The sequence below is a fragment of the Tamandua tetradactyla genome, chromosome 2 (genome assembly GCF_023851605.1).
Source record: "Tamandua tetradactyla isolate mTamTet1 chromosome 2, mTamTet1.pri, whole genome shotgun sequence".
Lineage (NCBI taxonomy): Eukaryota > Metazoa > Chordata > Mammalia > Pilosa > Myrmecophagidae > Tamandua > Tamandua tetradactyla.
In genome coordinates, this window is record NC_135328.1 from 161,476,054 (window position 1) to 161,500,273 (window position 24,220).

General features: G+C 39.3%; 1 protein-coding gene across 16 annotated transcripts in view; it reads right to left on the reverse strand.

Moving 5' to 3' along the window:
* Nucleotides 1–24,220, reverse strand: part of FGGY (FGGY carbohydrate kinase domain containing) — a 515,661-nt gene that overhangs the window by 471,209 nt on the left and 20,232 nt on the right. For 10 of the 16 annotated variants that reach the window (XM_077149482.1, XM_077149492.1, XM_077149484.1 and 7 more), the window contains one exon: nucleotides 11,509–11,726. The exons of 2 other annotated variants lie outside the window; for them this stretch is intronic. In XM_077149482.1, the coding sequence (XP_077005597.1) occupies nucleotides 11,509–11,712 (204 nt within the window). In that variant the 5' untranslated portion in view covers nucleotides 11,713–11,726. Of the gene's footprint in view, nucleotides 1–8,643; nucleotides 8,803–11,508; nucleotides 11,727–22,812; nucleotides 22,926–24,220 lie in introns of those variants that run through there. 4 more of the 16 variants (XM_077149478.1, XM_077149490.1, XM_077149487.1 and 1 more) reach the window with 4 other exon arrangements.

Sequence of the window (24,220 nt, forward strand, 5' to 3'; positions counted from 1 at the left end):
ATTGAAAATATGGCCCAGTCAAAGGAACAAACCAATAGTTCAAATGAGATACAGGAGCTGAGACAACTAATGCTGAATATACGAACAGAAATGGAAAACCTCTTCAAAAACGAAATTGATAAATTGAGGGAGGACATGAAGAAGACATGGGCTGAACATAAAGAAGAAACAGAAAAACTGAAAAAACAAATCACAGAACTTATGGAAGTGAAGGACAAAGTAGAAAAGATGGAAAAAACAATGGATACCTACAATGACAGATTCAAAGAGACAGAAGATAGAATTAGTGATTTGGAGGATGGAACATCTGAATTCCAAAAACAAACAGAAACTATCAGGAAAACAATGGAAAAATTTGAACAGATGATCAGGGAACACAAGGACAATATGAAGCGCACAAATATACGTGTTGTGGGTGTCCCAGAAGGAGAAGAGAAGTGAAAAGGAGGAGAAAAACTAATGGAAGAAATTATCACTGAAAATTTCCCAACTCTTATGAAAAACCTAAAATTACAGATCCAAGAAGTGCAGCGCACCCCAAAGAGATTAGATCCAAATAGGCGTTCTCCAAGACACTTACTAGTTAGAATGTCAGAGGTCAAAGAGAAAGACAGGATCTTGAAAGCAGCAAGAGAAAAACAATCCATCACATACAAGGGAAACCCAATAAGACTATGTGTAGATTTCTCAGCAGAAACCATGGAGGCTAGAAGACAGTGGGATGATATATTTAAATTACTAAAAGAGAAAAACTGCCAACCAAGACTTCTATATCCAGCAAAACTGTCCTTCAAAAATAGAGAAATTAAAACATTATCAGGCAAAAAGTCACTGAGAGAATTTGTGACCAAGAGACCAGCTCTGCAAGAAATACTAAAGGGAGCACTAGAGTCAGAAGAGAAAGGTATGGAGAAGAGTGCAGAAAGAAGGAAAGTCAGATATGATATATATAATACAAAAGGCAAAATGGTAGAGGAAAATATTATCCAAACAGTAATAACACTTAATGTTAATGGACTGAATTTCCCAATCAAAAGACATAGATTGGCAGAATGGATTAAAAAATAGGATCCTTCTATATGCTGTCTACAGGGAACACATCTTAGACCCAAAGATAAACATAGGTTGAAACTGAAAGGTTGGGAAAACATATTTCATGCAAATAACAACCAGAAAATAGCAGGAGTGGCTATACTAATATCCAACAAGTTAGACTTCAAATGTAAAACAGTTAAAAGAGACAAAGAAGGACACTATATACTAATAAAAGGAACAATTAAACAAGAAGACATAACAATCATAAATATTTACACACCGAACCAGAATGCCCCAAAATACGTGAGGAATACACTGCAAACAGTGAAAAGGGAAATAGACACAAATACCATAATAGTTGGAGACTTCAATTCCCCACTCTCATCAATGGACAGAACATCTAGACAGAGGATCAATAAAGAAATAGAGAATCTGAATATTACTATAAAGGAGCTAGACTTAACAGACATTTATAGGACATTACATCCCACAACAGCAGGATACACCTTTTTCTCAAGTGCTCATGGATCATTCTCAAAGACAGACCATATGCTGGGTCACAAAGTAAGTCTTAACAAATTTAAAAAGATTGAAATCATACACAACACTTTCTCGGATCATAAAGGAATGAAGTTGGAAATCAATAATAGGCGGAGTGCCAGAAAATTCACAAATACGTGGAGGCTCAACAACACACTCCTAAACAACGAGTGGGTTAAAGAAGAAATTGCTAGAGAAATTAGCAAATACCTCGAGACAAATGAAGATGAAAACACAACATATCAAAACTTATGGGATGCAGCAAAGGCAGTGCTAAGAGGGAAATTTATTGCCCTAAATGCCTTTATCAGAAAAGAAGAAAAGGCAAAAATGCAGGAATTAAATGTTCACTTGGAAGAACTGGAGAAAGAACAGCAAACTAATCCCAAAGCAAGCAAAAGGAAAGAAATAACAAAGATCAGAGCAGAAATAAATGAAATTGAAAACATGAAAACAATAGAGAAAATCAATAAGACCAGAAGTTGGTTCTATGAGAAAATCAAAAAGATTCATGGGCCCTTATCAAGATTGACAAAAAGAAGAAGAGAGAGGATGCAAATAAATAAGATCAGAAATGGAAGAGGAGACATAACTACTGACCTCACAGAAATAAAGGAGGTAATAACAGGATACTATGAACAACTTTACACTAATAAATACAACAATTTAGATGAAATGGACGGGTTCCTGGAAAGACATGAACAACCAACTTTGACTCAAGAAGAAATAGATGACCTCAACAAACCAATCACAAGTAAAGAAATTGAATTAGTCATTCAAAAGCTTCCTAAAAAGAAAAGTCCAGGACCAGATGGCTTCACATGTGAATTCTACCAAACATTCCAGAAAGAATTAGTACCAACTCTCCTCAAACTCTTCAAAAAAATCGAAGTGGAGGGAAAACTACCTAATTCATTCTATGAAGCCAACATCACCCTCATACCAAAACCAGGCAAAGATATTACAAAAAAAGAAAACTACAGACCAATCTCTCTAATGAATATAGATGCAAAAATCCTCAATAAAATTCTAGCAAATCGTATTCAACAACACAATGTAAAAGAATTATACATCATGACCAAGTAGGATTCATCCCAGGTATGCAAGGATGGTTCGACATAAGAAAATCAATTAATGTAATACACCATATCAACAAATCAAAGCAGAAAAATCACATGATCACCTCAATTGATGCAGAGAAGGCATCTGACAAGATTCAACATCCTTTCCTGTTGAAAACACTTCAAAAGATAGGAATACAAGGGAACTTCCTTAAAATGATACAGGGAATATATGAAAAACCCACAGCTAATATCATCCTCAATGGGGAAAAATTGAAAACTTTCCCCCTAAGATCAGGAACAAGACAAGGATGTCCACTATCACCACTATTATTCAACATTGTGTTGGAGGTTCTAGCCAGAGCAATTAGACAAGAAAAAGAAATACAAGGCATCAAAATTGGAAAGGAAGAAGTAAAACTATCACTGTTTGCAGACGATATGATACTATACGTCGAAAACCCGGAAAAATCCACAACAAAACTACTAGAGCTAATAAAGGAGTACAGCAAAGTAGCAGGTTACAAGATCAACATTCAAAAATCTGTAGCATTTCTATACACTAGTAATGAACAAGCTGAGGGGGAAATCAAGAAACGAATCCTATTTACAATTGCAACTAAAAGAATAAAATACCTAGGAATAAATTTAACTAAACAGACAAAAAACCTATATGAAGAAAACTACAAAAAACTGTTAAAAGAAATCACAGAAGACCTAAATAGATGGAAGGGCATACCGTGTTCATGGATTGGAAGACTAAATATAGTTAAGATATCAATCCTACCTAAATTGATTTACAGATTCAATGCAATACCAATCAAAATCCCAACAACTTATTTTTCAGAAATAGAAAAACCAATAAGCAAATTTATCTCGAAGGGCAGGGTGCCCCGAATTGCTAAAAACATCTTGAGGAAAAAAAACGAAGCTGGAGGTCTTGCACTGCCTGACTTTAAGGCATATTATGAAGCCACAGTGGTCAAAACAGCATGGTATTGGCATAAAGATAGATATATCGACCAATGGAATCGAATAGAGTGCTCAGATATAGACCCTCTCATCTATGGACATTTGATCTTTGATAAGGCAGTCAAGCCAACTCACCTGGGACAGAGCAGTCTCTTCAATAAATGGTGCCTAGAGAACTGGATATCCATATGCAAAAGAATGAAAGAACACCCATCTCTCACACCCTATACAAAAGTTAACTCAAAATGGATCAAAGATCTAAACATTAGGTCTAAGACCATAAAACAGAGGAAAATGTTGGGAGATATCTTATGGATCTTACAACTGGAGGCGGTTTTATGGACCTTAAACCTAAAGCAAGAACACTGAAGAAGGAAATAAATAAATGGGAGCTCCTCAAAATTAAACACTTTTGTGCATCAAAGAACTTCATCAAGAAAGTAGAAAGACAGCCTACACAATGGGAGACAATATTTGGAAATGACATATCAGATAAAGGTCTAGTATCCAGAATTTATAAAGAGATTGTTCAACTCAACAACAAAAAGACAGCCAACCCAATTACAAAATGGGAAAAAGACTTGAACAGACACCTATCAGAAGAGGAAATACAAATGGCCAAAAGGCACATGAAGAGATGCTCAATGTCCCTGGCCATTAGACAAATGCAAATCAAAACCACAATGAGATATCATCTCACACCCACCAGAATGGCCATTATCAGCAAAACAGAAAATGACAAGTGCTGGAGAGGATGCGGAGAAAGAGGCACACTTATCCACTGTTGGTGGGAATGTCAAATGGTACAACCACTGTGGAAGGCAGTTTGGCGGTTCCTCAAAAAGCTGAATATAGAATTGCCATACGACCCAGCAATACCATTGCTGGGTATCTACTCAAAGGACTTAAGGGCAAAGACACAAACGGACATTTGCACACCAATGTTTATAGCAGCGTTATTTACAATTGCAAAGAGATGGAAACAGCCGAAATCTCCATCAACAGAAGAGTGGCTAAACAAACTGTGGTATATACATACGATGGAATATTATGCAGCTTTAAGACAGGATAAACTTATGAAGCATGTAATAACATGGATGGACCTAGAGAACATTATGCTGAGTGAGTCTAGCCAAAAACTAAAGGACAAATACTATATGGTCCCACTGATGTGAACGGACATTCGAGAATAAATTTTGAATATGTCATTGGTAACAGAGTCCAGCAGGAGGTAGAAACAGGGTAAGATAATGGACAATTGGAGCTGAAGGGAAACAGACTGTGCAACAGGACTAGATACAAAAACTCAAAAATAGACAGCACAATAATACCTAATTGTAAAGTAATCATGTTAAAACACTGAATGAAGCTGCATCTGAGCTATAGGTTTTTGTTTTGTTTTGTTTTGTTTTTACTATTATTACTTTTATTTTTTTCTCTATATTAACATTCTATATCTTTTTCGGTTGTGTTGCTAGTTCTTCTAAACCGATGCAAATGTACTAAGAAACGACGATCATGCATCTATGTGATGATGTTAAGAATTACTGATTGCATATGTAGAATGGTATGATTTCTAAATGTTGGGTTAATTTCTTTTTTTCGTTAATTAAAAAAAAAAGAGAGAAGGGGTAATTGGAGCTGAAGGGATACAAACTGTGCAACAGTACTGGATATAAAAACTCAGAAATGGACAGCACAATACTACCTAATTGTAATGCAATTATGTTAAAACATTGAATGAAGCTGCATGTGTGGTATAGGTTTTTTTTTTCTCTCTATTATTGTTTTAATTCTTATTCTGCTGTCTTTTTATTTCTTTTTCTAAATCAATGCAAATGTACTAAGAAATGATGAATATGCAACTATGTGATGATATTAAGAATTACTGATTGTACATGTAGAATGGAATGATTTCTAAATGTTTTGTTAATTTTTTTTAATTAATAATAATAAAAATTTCTATGTGTATGGTACACTTGAAAGTGATAAGTCAGGGGGAATTAGTGCTAGAGAAGGGGGAGATAACTGAAATTTTAAATAGGGCAGACAGAGTAGGCTTCTTTGAGAAGGTGAGGGTTGAGTTAAAGCTTGAAAGACATGAGAATCTGGATGAAGAGTATTCCAGGCAGAGGAAATAGCCATTGAAGAAGCCCAATGTGGGAGTATGCCTGGAATGTTCTAGTTACAGCAAGAAGGCACACAGTGTACAAGAAATGAACGAAAGTGGTAGGTGCTCCTTACAAGGCCTTCGTAGGCAGTCATTTTGCAAAACCTACACTACTGACTGGTAAAATGAATAAATCCAGTCCTGGACCATTACCGCACAGCCTCCTAGCTTAGATGTGGTGGTGTCCCATGATGATGAGGCAGGGAAATGGAGGCCAAACACTCCCATTATGTCAGTGACACCATCATTCTTCTAAGAGCTCAGACTGTGAAATCACCTCTACTTCCTTTCTCTTTCCTGTCAACTAGTCTTGCTAGTTCTTCCTCCCCAAATCTTGTCCCTACTTATTCCTCCTGCCAACATTCTAATCCATCCATTCATTTTTAAAGATGTATTTATGAAGTACCTATATATGCCAGGCACAGAGAACACATATCATGTCAAACAGACATGGTCTCAGGTCTCCTAGAGTTTATAGTTCAAAGAACTTCATTTGAAGAATAAAACTGCCTCCTAACTGGCACTGTTGAGTTTAGTTTCTGTTCCTTCCAAGTCATCCTAAATCTGTTGCCAGATAACCTCAAACTTACACTGTTTCTAGAAAGCTCCCTACTGACCTCAGAGCTGGCTCTCCCAGGTATGCCCTGACAATCAATTCCCATTCCTTTTCCTTCCTCCCATTGGATACTATCTGCTCCAAACAGACGTGGCTCTTTAATGGTCCAACCTCAGCACTATGATGTTCCTCCAGTTTTGAGTGTCCTCTCAGAATTCTCAAGAGTCACTTTCAGCCCAACATCCTTCCTCAAGCATTCTCCAATAGTTATGAGTAGGGAGGTCCTAATTTATTTTAATCATTCTTTCTTTTTATACTTCCTTACCCACAATTTGGTAGGCCCCTGGGTGAGGAAACATAGTTTCTGCCCACCTGAAACAAAATCTAGTAAGAAAGACATTAATGAAAAAAATAAGCACATCACTACAAACGGTATGAAGTTCCATAAAGAAAAATGCAAGGTACTATGAAAACATTCAAAAGGGAACTATGACTTACTAATGGGAAAGAAAAGGCTTCTGTCTCAGAGATCTAACTTCAAGGAACTAAGATCTATAGCAGCACTATTCAGTAGAACGTCCTGCACTGAAAATGTCCTGTATCTACACTGTACAATTCAGTAGCCACTAGTCACATGTGGCCACTAAGCACTTGAAATGTGGCTAGTGTAACTGAGGAATTGTATTTTAATTTTATTCAATTGTATTTACTTTTAATAGCCCCATGTGGCTAGTACCTATTATACAGGATAACTGCAGATCTAAAGAATGAACAGTAGTTAAATACGTTAGCAAAGGACAGGAATAGTGCATAGGCAGAAGGAACAATAGCTACAAAAGTCCTGAGACTAGAGAGAGAATTATGTTTGATGACATGACAGCAGGAGAGAGGATGGAATGCAAAGAGCTGGAAGAAGTCACCATGAGAAGAGCCAGAAAAGCAGGCTGGGACCAGACCACGCAGGGTCCAGAAGGCCAAGTTAAGGTTTCTGAGTTCCAGTAAACAGTAGTGTGAAGGGGTGTAATAAAAAAGAGTGACATGATCAGATCTGCATTACAGAAAAAAGAAAAAAAAAAAGTCACAACAAGCTGCAAAAAGGAGAATGGATTAGAGAGGGGAAGACCAAATATGAGGGGGTCAGCAATAAAGCTCTTATAATAATCTGGATAAAAATCAAGGTATGTGGGGTGGGAGGGGAAAGAATGCATAGATTTGCATATCTTTGTTCAGGCTTATGCCATGCTATCTGAGTGACCATGGGAAAGAAATTCTCTGGGCTCATATTCTTTCAACTATAAAATGGGGAATAATATCACCTTCTGTGCCTAATTTGCAATGAGGAGCAAATGGATAGGAATGTGCTCAAAATCATAAAGAATCTATGAAAGTCACAGGTTAACATTATTGCTCAATCTCACCTAGGCTACTCTCTCTTCTTCCCCCACAACCATCACTCATACAGCTAGTACCATCCAACTTAGAACAAAATGGTGCTTCACTGGCTTCATATGTGGTAGTGGGGAGTAGAAAAGAGAAGAGGATTAGAGTCATCACACTGGGGCTCTAGTCCTGTCTCTAATACCTATTCAGTTTCAGAGCCTCAATTTCATTGTGTTCAAATAAAATGGCAGTTGGCCTTCCTACCTCACAGAGTCATTGTAATACTTTAAAAAGATGAGGGGAGCCATAGTGTTTCTTGTTTGTTTGTTTGTTTTCAATTCCTAGTAACATTAGTTCAGTAACAATTTTAAAGCACCTAATCTGTGGCTAGCGGTCTATCAGATGTTAGGGATACAGGTATGAATCTTTCCATGAGCTCAGCAAATGGCTCAAAAGGAGTCAAACAAGAAAACAATTGAAATATACTCTGGTAAGGGCTAGATGATGATTAGGTAAGACAGTGGACTATGGGACAGTAGAGAGAGGGTCTTCATCTTCTCCTTCCTCTGGGTTGGCAAGGGAGGGCAGGCATTATCAGAGGTCATAGAGAAAGGAGTCCAAAAGGAAGGAATGCATAAGCAAGCCTTATAAGGTGTACAGGAATTGAACAGGTGAAGAAGGTGAGAGGAGAGCATACCAGACAATAAAAATAGCATACATTTCATTTATTCATGAATTCAACAAACACTAATTGAGCATATTACAGGCAAGGTACTCTAGGGAAACAAAGAAAAGTAAGATATGACTACTGCACACTGGCTGTGCATGTTCCTGGAAGACAGACAGCTGCTAGGCAAAGTCACTTATAATTCAATATGGTGAGCACAGCAATGAGAGTAAGTTCATGGTTCTGGAAACGTATAAAGTACCTTAAAACACTTTTACAGCATGGGGACATGTGGAGGAAGATGAGGCTGGCAAGGGGAGCAAGGAGCAGAGCATGAGGGTAGCAGCAGCAGCATCCCAACCCATCCTCTTAGTCATGTGACTTCAGCTCATCATTTAATCTCTTCAAACTTCATTTTTTTATCTCTAAAATGGAGAGAATAATTAAAACTACCTTAAAGGGTTGTCAGGAGGTTAAAATTAAGGGAAGGTTATAACATGCCTAGCAATGTACCTGGAACATAATTAGTGCCCAATAAACATCAGCAGCCATCATCTTATCATCATCATCAACATCATCAACAACTTGATGAACGGGAAAAATCATTCGGGAAATGTGAACTTAGAAACAGGAAATAGTACAACTGCTCTCAGGCTCTTACCTTCCTGAAGTCCACAAGAAAGAAAAAGACAGGCTAGGCTATATTTTATGTCACCCTCTGCCCTAGACCAGTGCCTCTCAGAATCTTAACACAGAAAGAAACCTGACCAGACAGGGAGTGCATGAATAATTCCCAAGAGGTACCTTCTCAATTGCAAAAGCTCTCTGACTTTTCAATACCTCATCCTAGGACTTCATTCTCCTTCATAACCTACTCATTTTGGTATCATCGACATCACTATAGGAAACAGCGCTTACTCACTTCCAGGCACTGTTACAGCATTTTTCATGCCTCAATGCATTTAATCCTCTGGAGGTAGGTACTATTAACATTCCCATTTTATGGCTGAGGAAATTGAGAGAAGAACCACTAAATAACTTGCCCAAGATGGCAAGCTAATAAATGTTGGAACTGGGATGTCAGTCCAGGCAGTCTGGCTCCAGAATCCATGTTTTTATCCACTTCAGTATGTTACCTCTCCAATATGAGAACACTTCACCCTGAAACTCACACCAGCACTGATATTCTGAGTGGATGTGCCATGCTCATCCTGTGGCTTCTAGCACACAGCCACATATTTATACTCGATCTGAGGGGAAGGGTCTAAGACCTAACAGCTTTACTCAGGTTTGCACTAGGAGACATCATCACTAAGGACAAATGCCCACAGCACTTAGTGCTGCTAACGGAGCTCAAACAAATGACAAGTTGGTGGTTACTGGGAGACGATTAAAAATCTACCATTAAACCGAGCTGTACTTAGAGGAGACCTTTTTGAAAGTAGCTTTTCATCAGGGGATTATATTTTCTTCTTGACAATTTCCTTAATGGCAAGAAAGGCTATGGGTTAGAAGAACAAAGGAGACCCAAGGGCAAAGAGTAGAAGATTCTCACCAAAGTGGGGGCATGAGGGGAGGGAGGAAAAATATTAAACAACCAGCAGAGATGTACCTCTTCTTTTATTCCTGTATAATGCTCCAGTTGCCGCCAACCCCACCCCCTCTCTCTGCCTTCTTTTCTGGGGGCACTAACAGCAGCCCAGAGCTCATTAAAGTTTGAACAGACTGATCGATCAATAAGGACAGAATGGTGAATTGTCCATCTGCAAATTACCAAGCACCTCATGAATATTTCAGGAACTAAACTAGGAACAGGGAGAAGAGGAAAACCAGGACTTCATTTTCCTCTGTAAAAAAAGGACAAAAGCATCTCTTTCGTTACTGATCACCTGGATTTTTTAAACCAAACAATCAAATGAAACTTTAAAAATGAACAAGTATTGTCCAACATTCCTTCCTTTCCAAAACCAGAAGGCTGAATCCAAAGCTAATAAATATCAGCATCTACATGACACAGAGATATTCTAGCTTTAACCAGTTTCCTTACTTTCTCAGAACACACCACCACGTTCTCATACCGCCATGCCTTTGCACACGCTGTTCTCTCTGCTGTTTGCCTCACCTGTTCACTTGGGAGGACAGTCCAGAGATTTAAAAGCGGAGCTTTGGGGTCAGAGAGCTTAGTTAGGTTCCAGTCCTGCCTCTCCTACTTATTAACTATATGAAGTTGGGTAAGGTACCTTACCTTTTTGTGCCTGTTTCTTCCTTGATGAAATAGTACTACATTGTTCTAGTTTGCTAGCTGCCTGAATGCAACACACCAGCGATGGACTGGCTTTCAATAAAAAGGGATTTATTTAGTTAACGTATAGTTCTCCAGAGGAAAGGCAGCAATTTTCGACTGAAGTTCTTTCTTACATGGGAAGGCACAGGGCAATTTCTGCTGGTCCTCTCTCCAGGCCTCTGGGTTCCAACAACTTTCCCCGGGGTGATTTCTTTCAGCATTTCCAAAGGCCTGGGCTGAGCTGCGAGTACTGAGATGAGGTATGCTGAGCTGCTTGGGCTGTACTACGTTGAGGGCTGTGCTATGTTGAGCGCTCTCATTTAAGCACTAGCCAATTAAATCAAAGGTCATTCATTGGAGGAGGCATGCCTCCTTGCTGACTGCAGATGTAATCAGCAATAGATGAGGTTCACATACTGTTGGCTCAAGTCCACAGTAATAGAACTAGGCACCTTCAACTGGCCAAGTTGACACCTGAATCTAACTACCACATACATTTATATGGCCATTGTGAGGATTCAATTCTGTTATGCATGCTGATATATTTTACACAGCATTTGGCACATAACAGCTCAGATGTTAGTCATGATTATTAGTGGAATTAGCTTTAGCCTCGGTTCCAGCCACAGTTTTTTCTCTCCAAGCACTTATCAATCATATTTTAGTTGTCTATTCATCTGTTCAACTTGACTATGACCTCCTGAAAGTTAAACCTGTATCTTGCTCACCTCTGCACCTAAAGTTATCCTAAAGTAGTCTCTGGCATGAGGTGGACACACGATAATTACTTGGCAGATAGGTGCAAGGGATCATGCTCAAGGAGAGGTTGCACCTTGCCCATACCTTTGTGACAACACAGCATGCGGCCCAGATGTCCTCAGAGGATTGCTCATGGTGGTTGAACTCAGGCTCCCACTTTTTAATTGTCTGGTCTGCAAAAGCCAAAAGGGTCCCCTTCTGGTCCACTAGAGCTGCACGGACACTGCCTGTTCCAACATCCACACCAACATAGTAGTGGCTCCCTGGTTCCTGTTCTCCACCAGACATTGTGGTCCTTCAACCTGTGGTGATCAAGTACAAGAGCAATGTGAGACACAGTAGGTCTGCAAAGACACTTACAAAATATCTTGAAAGTGGAAATGAAATGGGTGCAGCTAATTAACTGGCAGTCGATTTGTTCATCTAGCCAAATTTTTTAGTGCTAACTGTGTTCAGAGGCACTGAGTGAGGTTATGAGTGGACAAGACCAACATGTTCTGAGATATGAAGTTCACATTCTCAGAAAGGAATCAGGCATGAAGCATGTAATTAATGATTACTTAAGCAAGTTGTGATGCATGCTGTAAGGGCAAATGCAGGGTTGTCAGAGAACTTAGAAGCTGGAGGCAATGGATGTGAATTTATTCTCAGTGAGTCTGAATCAACAAGGACAGTGGCCATAGTACTAAAAAAGAACCTCATCTTCCCACTCATTCATTCAATCAACAAATACCTATCGAGCCCCTATTATGCAACCAGTACTATAAAAGGCATATACATTCCTCTATTTCCCACAATTACTCTGGAAAGTGGGTACAATTAACTCTCTACTCAAAGTGAAATGATAAGAGACAAGTAACTTTTTGCTTAATGGGAAGGCCCACACACATAAACAGTAAATACGCAAGTACCACTCAGGGGGCAGCGTGGACCTAAAGACCCAGATCTGTGCAACTCCAAATCTCATGCTCTTTCCATTCCATCCCATTCTTTCTTAAAGCCTGACAAACAGGTTTGGAGAAAGGCAGATATACTACAGTCATGTCATAAAGTGACTGGGAATTGGGAAGGAGCCCCAAGGAACAGAATCAGGAATCTGTTACACTGTTTTCCTTATAGATCCCTGGTGAGATACACTATGGAATTTCTTGGCCTCCATTGCTGCTCTAAATTCCCTTTGGCCAGGTTAGCCCACATGACCCAAAAATCTCATAAAGGTTTTCATTTTCCTATCAGTCTTTCAAAGAGTAAGAACAAATCCCAAAGACAAATGTGCTATTGAACACACTACATTTCTCCCCAGGTAAGCTGTTGCAGTCTTATGCCCAAAGTTTAATTTCAACCTGAGTAGCATTCTACGTCCTTCAAACTTCAAAAATATAATGTTTCCTTTGTAGAGTCACACTTGGGGATTCTAGAGCAAGCCAGTGAGCAGTTGTTCAGTTACTGCTTCCTGGATATTCATCTCAGTGAAAAACAACTTCATTAAACATGACTGCTTCTGACTTAATGGCAAGGCTTTCCAAACTGTATGCTTTCCTCCTTTTGGCTTTAAGGCTCACTGGCAGGTGAAGAAGAAAACAGGGAGGTCCTAGTGATAACATTTACTACCTTCACCTGAGATTCAGAGAATCACTCTCAGGCTTTAGCCAAAGTATGTTCGCATCTTCTCTCATCTAAATCCCTTTGGGAGTTTCATACGACCATATGACCAGTTTTCAAAGCATCCATTCCTCCATTCATTCAGCAACAATACCTTTGCTTCAAACTCTTACTTAAAGAAAATTTAAATAAGACACATAAAAGCAGAGAGGCTCTGTCTGTAGCAAAGCTCACCCTTGCCTCTCCCTCCACCTCAGGACTGCCGAAAACCACTGGCTTCTGGCTGTGTTACAATCCAAGCCCCTTGGTGCAGCCTCTGAGGCCCTGCGTGATCTGGTCTCTACCTGCTGTCCAGCCACGTCTAAAACAGGCCTGCCCATGTCTAATGCACCTGTCCATTCATAACTGACAGCATGTTTTTCTTTCTTAGTGGTGTATAAAATAATGGCACATCTTGCAACCAATGACATCTGAGATTTGAAGAAATCTGGTGATACCAGGCACCTTAACAGAGAGCTGAGGATATAGCAATTGGCAAAACAGGCACAGTCCCTTGGCTCACAGCTTCCCCGGCTTCTTTATATGTAAATAGGGCCCATTCACTTCAGAGGATTCTTGTAAGGATTAATTGCGATCATGCCCAAAATATGAGGCAGGGCACAGAAGAGTAGCCTAAGTCTTTCGGTGATTCTTCTGTGGCCTCTGAAAGGTAGCAGCCTGAGGAGAAGGTGGATAATGTACTTCCACCTCTTCCAATGCTATTACTTAGGTTCTTTCCTGTATGGAAACCATACCTCCCATCTGAGTTTTTCAATATGTTCTTTTCCCACCCTAGCACCATAGCCCCTCCCCACCCTCTTCCATTAGATCCTGTGACTATTAACCACACTGGAGCTCAATCACTCTAGTTTCTATTTTCTCCTCTGTAAGCAGGAATATAACGCTACAAAGTAAACCTTCAACGAACAGCAACAGTTGATGCTGCTGTCATTGCTGCTGTTCAAATGTCAGTTCTCAGAGTTCTAGCACTGAAAAAATGCCTTTGCCAAGAATATCTACAATATACAAAAAAAAAAAAAAATTCTTCTTCCCAAGGCAAGAAACAGTATTGACTCTTCAGGATATACAATGTAAGGAGTGTAGTTTCTGAATCTCAAATACACAAAAGAAGGTGTCTCTTCCCATGTAAGACTCTGGTGAACAGGCTTTCCCCCACCCCACCCCCACCATGCCTGTTCCAGAGAAAAAGAGAAGTCTGTGAATGACTTTCCTTAAAAATCCAGTACAGAGCATCCAAGTGTAGCTCTAGAAAAAGGAATTTCCTTGGGGGAAGGATACTGATCACATTGTTTCACACTCCTACTACCAATCCACCCGTCCCCCCAATACACACAAACACACACACACCTTTTTACTTTGCTCAGCTTCCCGTGTTTCTCCGGGAAGATTCACGGGGGTGTGCTCCTTAACACTAATTTTAGCAACCCAACAATTCTCTGCCCTCGGCTGGGACACTCCAAGACTATTCTAAATACCTAGGGGAGAAACAAGGAAACAAATAGGGAAAGAAGAATTGGTACCAACATTCAGGCTTACACAATCAAGACTCTGACTGTGTCACAGCCAGTCAGCACCCAGGCTTCTATTTACCCCTACCAACCCCAAGGACAAGAGAGATTTCCCCCATGGGGCAGGTCCAGCTCCTCAGGCTTGGGAGTCCTCCCTTTTGACTCCATCTTCCTCTGCAAGAATGCATCATCTTACCGCTCGTCACCCAGATATCCTGGTGCTTTTGTAGTAAAATACAAAGAGGCAGATTTCTTCTCTGCAGCTGACCAGGGATTACTCCAGTTCTAATTTCTGAACCTATAGGAATGAGACTGCCCTCCGAAAGCTCCCACCTTGTATGGAGAGTGGGGCTTTACCATTAGACAGTTAACTCCACCTGACGCCGGGTCACAGCTATATATATCCCCAGGCTCTAGTATATAGTAGGAACTCAATAACTGTGACTCAGTGAATGAGTAGATACCTTTAAAACTCATCACTAAAGAAATTATAAAAATACCATTTGCCAAGTATTTGCTATGAGCCTGATATTGTACTAGGCATTGGTGCTTACATTATCACTATTAATCATAACAACAACCCTGGAAGATAGTTAATATTTGCATCCTCATTTCACTGAGGAGGAAAATGAGTCCTGTATCAGTAACATAACTTTTTCAAGTAAATAGAATTGAGAGTGATCCTGTTCCCTCTGGCTCCGAAGTCCCTAACCTTTCTTAAGAATACTATGCTGTCTCCTTAATATGCCTCTATTCATAAATGCCTGCTAGTCAGGGATTCTACTAGATTTCCCTGCCTACCCTGTCCAAGTTTGGCTAACTTGAAACTGAGCTCTCCATCTGTAGAGGTTGAACCTTCCATAACACCAGGCTGTAACCTATGGGATCAAGGGAGTCATACCCTCCCAGCAATGTCCACATATGCCCCAAGTTCATGTTTTTCTAAGAAATGGATCCTAATTAAATATTTCAGGTTGGTCATTTTTCCCATTACTATACTTTTAAGTGATCACTTTGTGTATTATTTCTACACCTGGAACCTGAAAGCAGGGAAGCAGTGACGTCCAAACTTCCCTGCAACTTGACCTTGTGAGTTATGAAAACCCTGCAGACGAGTTCTTGTAATACAGATTCCTTGTTATTCCCATTCTGTGCCCTTTGTTCATAGATCATAAGTACTATCTGCTGTGTCCTAGACACTAAACCTTGTTCAACCAATACCTCTTAGCCTTGAAAAATGAAGTTAATTGCAAAATGGAAAACATCATTCACTTTATAATCTGTTAAAAAAAATAAATTAGGTTCCTCCTGTGAGTCAAGCACTTCTGTATGCGTGTTTACTTCATCCCACCAAAATCCAACCAGGTTGGAGACATCACCATTTCATGCCTTAATGGAGTGGGGTAATTTTCCCAGTCAAACAAACAGTAAAAAGCAACACCAGGACCTGAATCTCAGTCACTTTTGGCAAGTGTAGGGTTCTCCCCATAACCTAAAATTAAAAACCAAATTCTCTGATAACTTCTTCAATAACAATAATATCCACAAGTTTACTGTGCTCTGCTCTGAAAACCATGAATGATTTCATGATCCCATTTTACTTTGCAATATGTCTGTGAGGGAGGCAGAATGAACCCCATTTTTCAAATGAGGCTCAATGACAAAAATATTTAGGGTCACAGGTAGGAAAGTTGAGGAGCTGGGATTCAAAGCTAAATCAAGTTTGACCCAAAACCTGCATTATGAATGGCAAGAGGCTGACTTTTGGTTTCACTTCATTCTTTTTAGGCAAAGATGAATACACTAAAAAGGAAAATAACTAATAGTGTTATGGGGAGGGTGGTCAGCAGACAGAAATAAGGACATGGACCGTGGAGACAAAAAAAAAAAAGAAAAGAAAAATAATAGAGAAGAATTCAAGCTGTGCTGCACCCCAAGTCCTGAGACGTACCTAAATTCTCAGTGTTACAAGACGTTTCAATGGGCAGAAACAGCCTCCCTTCCACGTCCCCAGCATGAACTGTACAGATTTTAGCCTCTATTTCTGATCAAAAGACTGCTCTGTATGATAAATATTTATACGGTTCATTAAATAATGGTCTGTATAAATATTATTAGAAATGTGCCACAGGAAACCACAGACTTCGCGGTTGATTCTTCAACAAATGTGCAAGCTGCTCAAATGCAGTGTGAAAAAAAGGAAAGGGGGATAAGGAAACAGGAGACTGTTCTTTGCAAAAATATTTCAGCAATTCTAAGACAGGGGTAAATGCTACAAATACTACAGTGAAAACCAATCATTTGGGGTTAGTTCTCATTTTTCTCTCTCTTCTTTTCCCTTACATAATCTAATAGCAATAATATTGTTTCTATGACTACAACTCTGGCTTGGATCCTATTTCTTAAAGAGTCACTCTTCCAGGATCGATTTGGTGAAACACAGGGACCTAGGAATGAATTCTAATACCCTCTTCAACTTCGATCTTTGGACTGGGCTGGAAACTCATGTACATGAGTTCTGCACAAATCATAGATTTATTTATTTATTTATATTGCAATCAAGGGTTTGGTAAGATTGGGAAAGAAAAGATAAGCAATGAGTAAGCCTGTCCACTTCAGTCTTCTCAACAGAAGGAATTAAATACCACTTTAAAGAAATCTCACATGCTTTAGGATGGTGAGAAAGTTTGGGAAGGAAAAAGCTGTTTAGGCAATAATAACTGTTCTTTATTGTCTCTTAACAGGACATATGTTTAGAGATACTCACAAAACTTCCTGACAGGTACTTTCCTCTTCAAACAAAAGGTCATCTTGTACTGGCCCCCATCTTAGTGCTTTTTCAATCATTCAATTTAACAGAGAGATGTTTTTAAAAGATTTTTAGGCTACCAATACTGGATGACTTTATGTTTTTTTTACTCAAAAGAAACCCACAACCTCCTTTTGGAGTTTACAGCAACTGCACAAGACATCTTTCATGCAGAAATCCCTGTGGACCTGGGAAAGTGCACAGGGGAGTATAGGCAAGTGAATGAGGTCTGTGGTAACCAACACATTTTGTGGTATCAGAGGGAAGAAAAGGAGAAAACAGGAAAACCACTCCCTGAATGTTTCTCAGATGCTGAACCAGGCTGTTATAATGCAAGTTCCTAGAGGGCTGTGACTTTTATTCATAGATATCTATGACTGGTGCCCATCAAAAGGCCTGGCTTGTTTTAGATTAAGAATAATGCCAAAAAACACTAAGAAGGTAAAGGAGGGAAGAGGATAGCGATGAGGAATCTAAATTGGCAGTGGGTAAAGGACAGGTGATTGAGAGGATAAGCTAAGAAACCTCTGGATGGATGAATGGATAGGAGGAAGGGAGAAAGAAAGGGAAGGGAAAGGGAAAGGAAGAGAAAAGGGTGGGAAAAATGGAAAGAGAGAGAGAAAAGAAAAAGAGAAAAAAAAGAAAGAAGAAGTAGATATATTCCTTAGCCAACAAATAATATCCACCGCTCTTCCTGCCCAGGAAAAGTCCATAATGGAGAAAAGGAACAGTTCACATAAATGTCAATTCTCAGAGACCCAGATGTAAATTCAAATACCAAACCAGAAAAAAGACCCCTAACAAACCTTCCTCTACTCGAAGGTTCACCCACTCACCCCTGGAGTATCCAATGTCATCAACGAAAGAAACCTCAAGGCCGGGAGAGGCTGAGAGCATCCAGGAATACATACATGGGATCTATGACTTGTTGATCCATCCTTTCAGCCAGCTGCCAGGTTGGAAAAAATCCTAGAAACTACAGAATGTGAGAAAACACCATTCTGACTATTGCCTCAAAGCCCCAGGGATGTCAAAAGAAGCTCCAGCAAGGACAAAAAATCATCCTGCAGACAAATGCAGGGCTGCATCTTGACAGGTGAGGACATGGGCTGGGCAGGTCTTATCTACTTCTGCATCCCTAATGTGGACATCTGAAAAATACTTTCAGTAGATAGAAAGTCTCAATGAGGATCTGTTGAATGAATGAACAAGTCATCCCATTTGGGAGAAATGAAGGCACTTCTCTCAGATCACTATAAAATAAATCCTCACTACCTATGGGATAGATAGTGAGGCGTGCAGGTCACTGTATTGGATCAGGAGTCATGAGACCTGGGGGTTGTACCATGTCTACCATTAACTTATCTAGGACATGTCCCTTCAATGAATTCTCTTTTCCCAGGTATAAAATGAAACAAATGATTCTAAATAATTCTACAAGGAGTGTGCAGACTACTAGAATTAATGGACACAGAGGAGCTTTAAAAGGGTAATTCCTATATAAATAGAGGGAATCCCAGGTGCTGGGAAGCACATAAGGAAAAATTGGGAGTAAAATAGTAATGCATAGCCAAAGACACTCTAAAGACATGCTATTTAAAGTGTAGTCTTCAGACCAGCAGCCTCTGCAATACCTGAGAAATCGTCCAAAATGCAGGCCCTGCCCTAACCTTCTGAATCAGAATCTGCATTTTAACAAAATCATAGGTGATGCATATGCACAGTTAAGTATGAGAAGCACCCCATAACACAGTGGGTTTTGGAGTCAGACAAGTTCAAATTCTGATTATGTCACTCACCACCTGTTAGATCTTGGGCAAGGTAACCTTTCTGAGCCACGTTGCCTCAACAATAGCTCCACCTCATAGGACACTTGGAAAGACTAAATGAAATAAAACTGAAGTGCCTAGCACAGTACTTGGTACTTGGTATGCTCTCAGGAAATGGCAGCAATCATTAAGACTATTGTCATGGGTCAACAGTTCCTTCGAACACCAAACCATGGCCTACAATCTTTTAATATGCATAATCCATTCCAGCTTGTTGTCACTGATTCTAACAATAAACAAGCAAATATTCTCTGTGCCAGAATACTAGAACATGAGGCTGAAAAATATATTATCTCTGACCTTAAAAAGTTGAGAATCTAATGTAGGGATCTGATGTTTGAAAATCAAATGATAACTCCTAGTTAATGTACTTCAAGCAAAACCTAACACACCTAGCAATGCTTAATTGGTGTAGAATTTGTGTCTGGGGTGATGGAAAAGCCTTGGTAATGGATACTGGTAATGGTAGCACAACACTATGAATGCCATTGACACCAATCAATTGTATATTTGAATGTAAAGGGGAAATTTTAGGTTGTATGTATGTTACTAGAATAAAAATTTTTAAATACTTAGAACTGTACAACACAAAAGTGAACCCTATTGTAAACTATGAACTACAGTTAGTACAATTATAATAAATATTCTTTCATTAACTATAACAAAGGTACCACAATAATAAAAAGTGTTAATAATGAGGGGAGGGAAGGTTAATGGAAATTTTGTGTTTTCTGCATGATTCTTCTAGAAATCTACAATTTCTCTAATTATTTTTCTTTTTTTAATCCTAACCCAATTAGTAAAACTGAATGGCAGTAAAATGGCTTCAAGTTGCTGCCAGAACACTGGCCACATGTCAGAGGACAGACATCCTATTCTAAGCCCTCCTTTTTCCACTAAATGCAGAAAAGTTAGTTGTTAATGGAGGTGCCAGTTTACTGATGGCTCTGACCCCATTTTTAAAGACAAACACAAGGGGACTGGAGGAAGAACATGATATCAAATCAGACCACAGAAAGCTGGTTGTCCTTTTAACTTTGAAGTTGAAGTCCAAAAGGCAAAAAAGCCAAAACTCACCAAGTTCCATGCCTGCCTCACAAAGTGGCAGTCAAAGAATCAAAACTGGATGGTGGCTGTGCTGATCTGAGACTGTTATGTACCCCAGAAAAGCCACGTTCCTTTTCCTAATCCAATCTCATGGAGGCACACCTATCTATTGTTTAGGGTGGAACCTTTTTGATTAAGTTGCTTCCATGGAGATGTGACCCACCCAACTGTGGGGGGGACCTTTTGATTAGGTGATTTCCATGGAAATGTATCTCCACCTGTTCAAGGTGGATCTTAATTTCCTTGATGGGGTCCTTTAAAAGGGAAACATTTTGGAAAAATCTCAGAACTGACAGACAGAGCTGTCTGGAGATGCAGAAAGAAAATGTCTCTGAGGAGGCTGTTTGAAACCAGAAGTCAGGACGAGTAGATGCCAGCCACATGCCTTCCCAAATAGATCTTCCTTGAGTCAAGGTATCTTTCTCTGGATGCCTTAGTTTGAACATTTTTATGGCCTTAGAACTGTAAACTTATATAATGAATGTAAACTGTAACTTAATAAGTTCCTCTTTAAAAGCTAACCGATTTCTGGTACATTGCATTTCCAGCAGCATTAACAAACTAAAACAGTGGCCAAGCCCCACCACCCTAAGAGAGCTACACAAGCACTGGCACAATAGCAGTCACAAAGAAAATATAAAATCCAACCACTTTAAGGCCAAATGCACAGTATACATCCTAAAAAAATCATGGACAAAAAATGTGACTCATCAAAATGACATCTCCTAAACCTGGTAACAAACATCCCCTGGGAGCCAGTTAAATTTTTATCTCTCATGTCTTCCTCTGAATAACCCTGCTTACTCCTTCTCATATCTTCTATCCAACTCTTTTGTTCCAGTAAACCAACTCCTTAGATATATATAACGCCTTCTCCTATTTTTCTACCAAGCAATTTCCTCTGTGGAAAAAGGGAAAAGAGAACCCACACTATAACACTCACCAACAAATTCTGTTTCTCCCATTACAAATGGAGGAAACTGAAATACTGAGAGGATCAATATCGTGCTGATGATCACAAAACCAGTAGAAGGAGGAGCCTGTATTCAAACTTGGGTTTGCTTGAGTCAGAGCTGGACTCTTGCTACCATTCCTGAAATGAAATAGCTTTCCACACTAACCAAGTTGCCTTTAAAATGATCTTTCACATCCATTTATCCTGCAAAACCTTCTCAGATACTCAATCATTAGAATTGGATAAATAAAAACTGCTTTATGTCACCATAAATCTTGTTATAGAAAATATTAGATATTAACTGAGAATGTTTTGTCCCCTACCTACTTCCTACACATAAGCAGAATGTAGTAATAAGAATTACTGGGTTATGGGAGAGAGGAGAATTTTTATTATATAAAATAGTTAAATTATATTTGTTCTAGTTTGCTAGCTGCTGGAATGCAATATACCAGAAACAGAATGGCTTTTAAAAAGGAGAGTTTAATAAGTTGCTAGTTTACAGTTCTAAGGCCAAGAAAATGTCTCAATTAAAACAAGTCTATAGAAATATCCAATCAAAGGCATCCAGGGAAAGATACCTTAGTTCAGGAAGGCCAAAGAAGTTCAGGGTTTCTCTCTCAAGTGAGAAGGCACATGGCGAACACAGTCAGAGTTTCTCTCTCATCTGGAAAGGTGCATGGTGAACACGGTCAGGGTTACTCTCTCATCTGGAAGGGCACATGGCGAACATGGCATCATCTGCTAGCTTCTTCTCCTGGCTTCCTGTTTCATGAAGCTCCCTGGGAGGCATTTTCTTTCTTCATCTCCAAAGGTCACTGGCTCGTGGACTCTCTGCTTCATGGTATTACAGCATTCTCTGCTCTCTCTGAATCCATCATTCTCTAAAATGTTTTCTCTTTTATAGGACTTCAGAAACTAATCAAGACCCACCCAAATGGGTAGAGACAGGTCATCACCTAATCCAACTTAACAACTACTCTCGATTACATCACATCTACAGGGAGATGATCTGATTACAGTTTCAAACATACAGTATTGAATAGGGATTATTCTGCCATTATAAAATGGGATTTTGATTAAAACATGCCTTTTCTAGGGTCCATACATCCTTTCAAACCAGCACAACATTTTAAAACAAAAATACTCTAAGAGGAAATACAAATGGCTAAAGAAAAAGCACATGAAAATATGTTCATCTTCATTAGCTTTTACGGAAATGCAAATCAAAACCACAATGAGATATCATCTCATACCCAGAAGAATGGCTGCTATTAAAAAGAACAGTAAACTACAAATGTTGGTGAGGTTGTGGAGAAAGAGGAACACTATTCACTGCTGGTGGAAATGTAAAATGATACAACTGCTATGGAGATAATTTTGCAGTTCCTCAGAAAACTAAATATTGAGCTGCCCTATGACCCCAGCAATTCCACAACTCAGTATATACCCAGAAGATCTGAAAATAGAGATACAGACAGACATTTGCACACTGGCATTCATAGTGGCATTACTCACAGTTGCCCAAAGATGGTAACAATCCAAGTGTCCGTCAACAGATGAGTGGTGCATCCACGTGATGGAATATTACGCAGCAGTAAGAAGGAACGAGGTACTGAAGTATGTGACCGTTTGGATGCACCTTGAGGACACAATGCTGAGTTAAATAAGTCAGACACAAAAGGATAGATACTATATGATTTCACTAATATGAACTAACAACAGTATGTACACTCAGAGTCTTAAAACATAGAATATAGGATACTTAAATGTACACAGAACCTAAAGAAGAGGGAGCAGTTACATAATATGTACAGAATTTATAACGAGATTGAACTTAAATGTTTGGGGATGGATAGAGGTAAGCATAGCTTGTTACTGGGATTGTAAGTAATAGGGCTGTATTGCAGATGAATTTGGTTGAAAGGGGGCATTTAGAATCATGTATGTCACCAATTAACACTAGAAATACAAATAAATTCATCAACTATTACAAATGTATGACACCTGCACAAAGAGTTAATAATCGAGTGGTATATAAGAAAAATAGGGAAAAAATCCTATTGTAAACTACGGATTAAAGTTAACAGTAATACCTTAATATTCTTTCATCAACAGTAACAAGTGTACAACACCAATACTAGAAGTCAATAATAGAGGGGGATAAGGAAAATGGGGTGTTATGGGTCTTCTTTCTGTGTATCTGTGCTGGTTTGAAAGGATATGTCCCCTAGAAAAGCCACGTTTTAATCAAAATCTCATTTTGCAAAGGCAGAATAATCCTTATTCAATACCGTATGTTTGAATCTGTAATTAGATCATCTCCCTGGAGATGTGATTTAATCAAGAGTGGTGTTAAGCTGGATTAGGGGAGATGTGTCTCCACCCATGCGGGTTGGTCTTGATTAGTTTCTGAAGTCCTATAACAGAGGAAACATTTTGGAGAACAAGGGAGATTCAGAGAGAGCAGAGCAGAAAGACATAGCCACAAAAAGCAGGGCCCATGAGCCAGTGACCTTTGGAGATGAAGAAGGAAAATGCCTCCCGGGGAGCTTCATGAAACAGGAAGCCAGGAGAAGCTAGCAGATGGGGCTGTGTTTGCCATGTGCCTTTCCAGATGAGAGAGAAACTCTGACTGTGTTCACCATGTGCTGTTTCACTTGAGAGAGAAAACCGTGAACTTCATCAGCCTTCTTGAACCAAGGTAACTTTCCCTGGATACCTTTGATTGGACATTTCTACAGACTTGTTTTAACTGAAAAATATAGACATTTTCTCGGCCTTAGAACTGTAAACTACCAACTTATTAAATTCCCCTTTTTAAAAGCCATTCCATTTCTGGTATATTGCATTCCGGCAACTAGCAAACTAGAACAGTATCTATCTGATATTTTTCTTTTTAGAGCAACGAAAATGGCCTAAAATT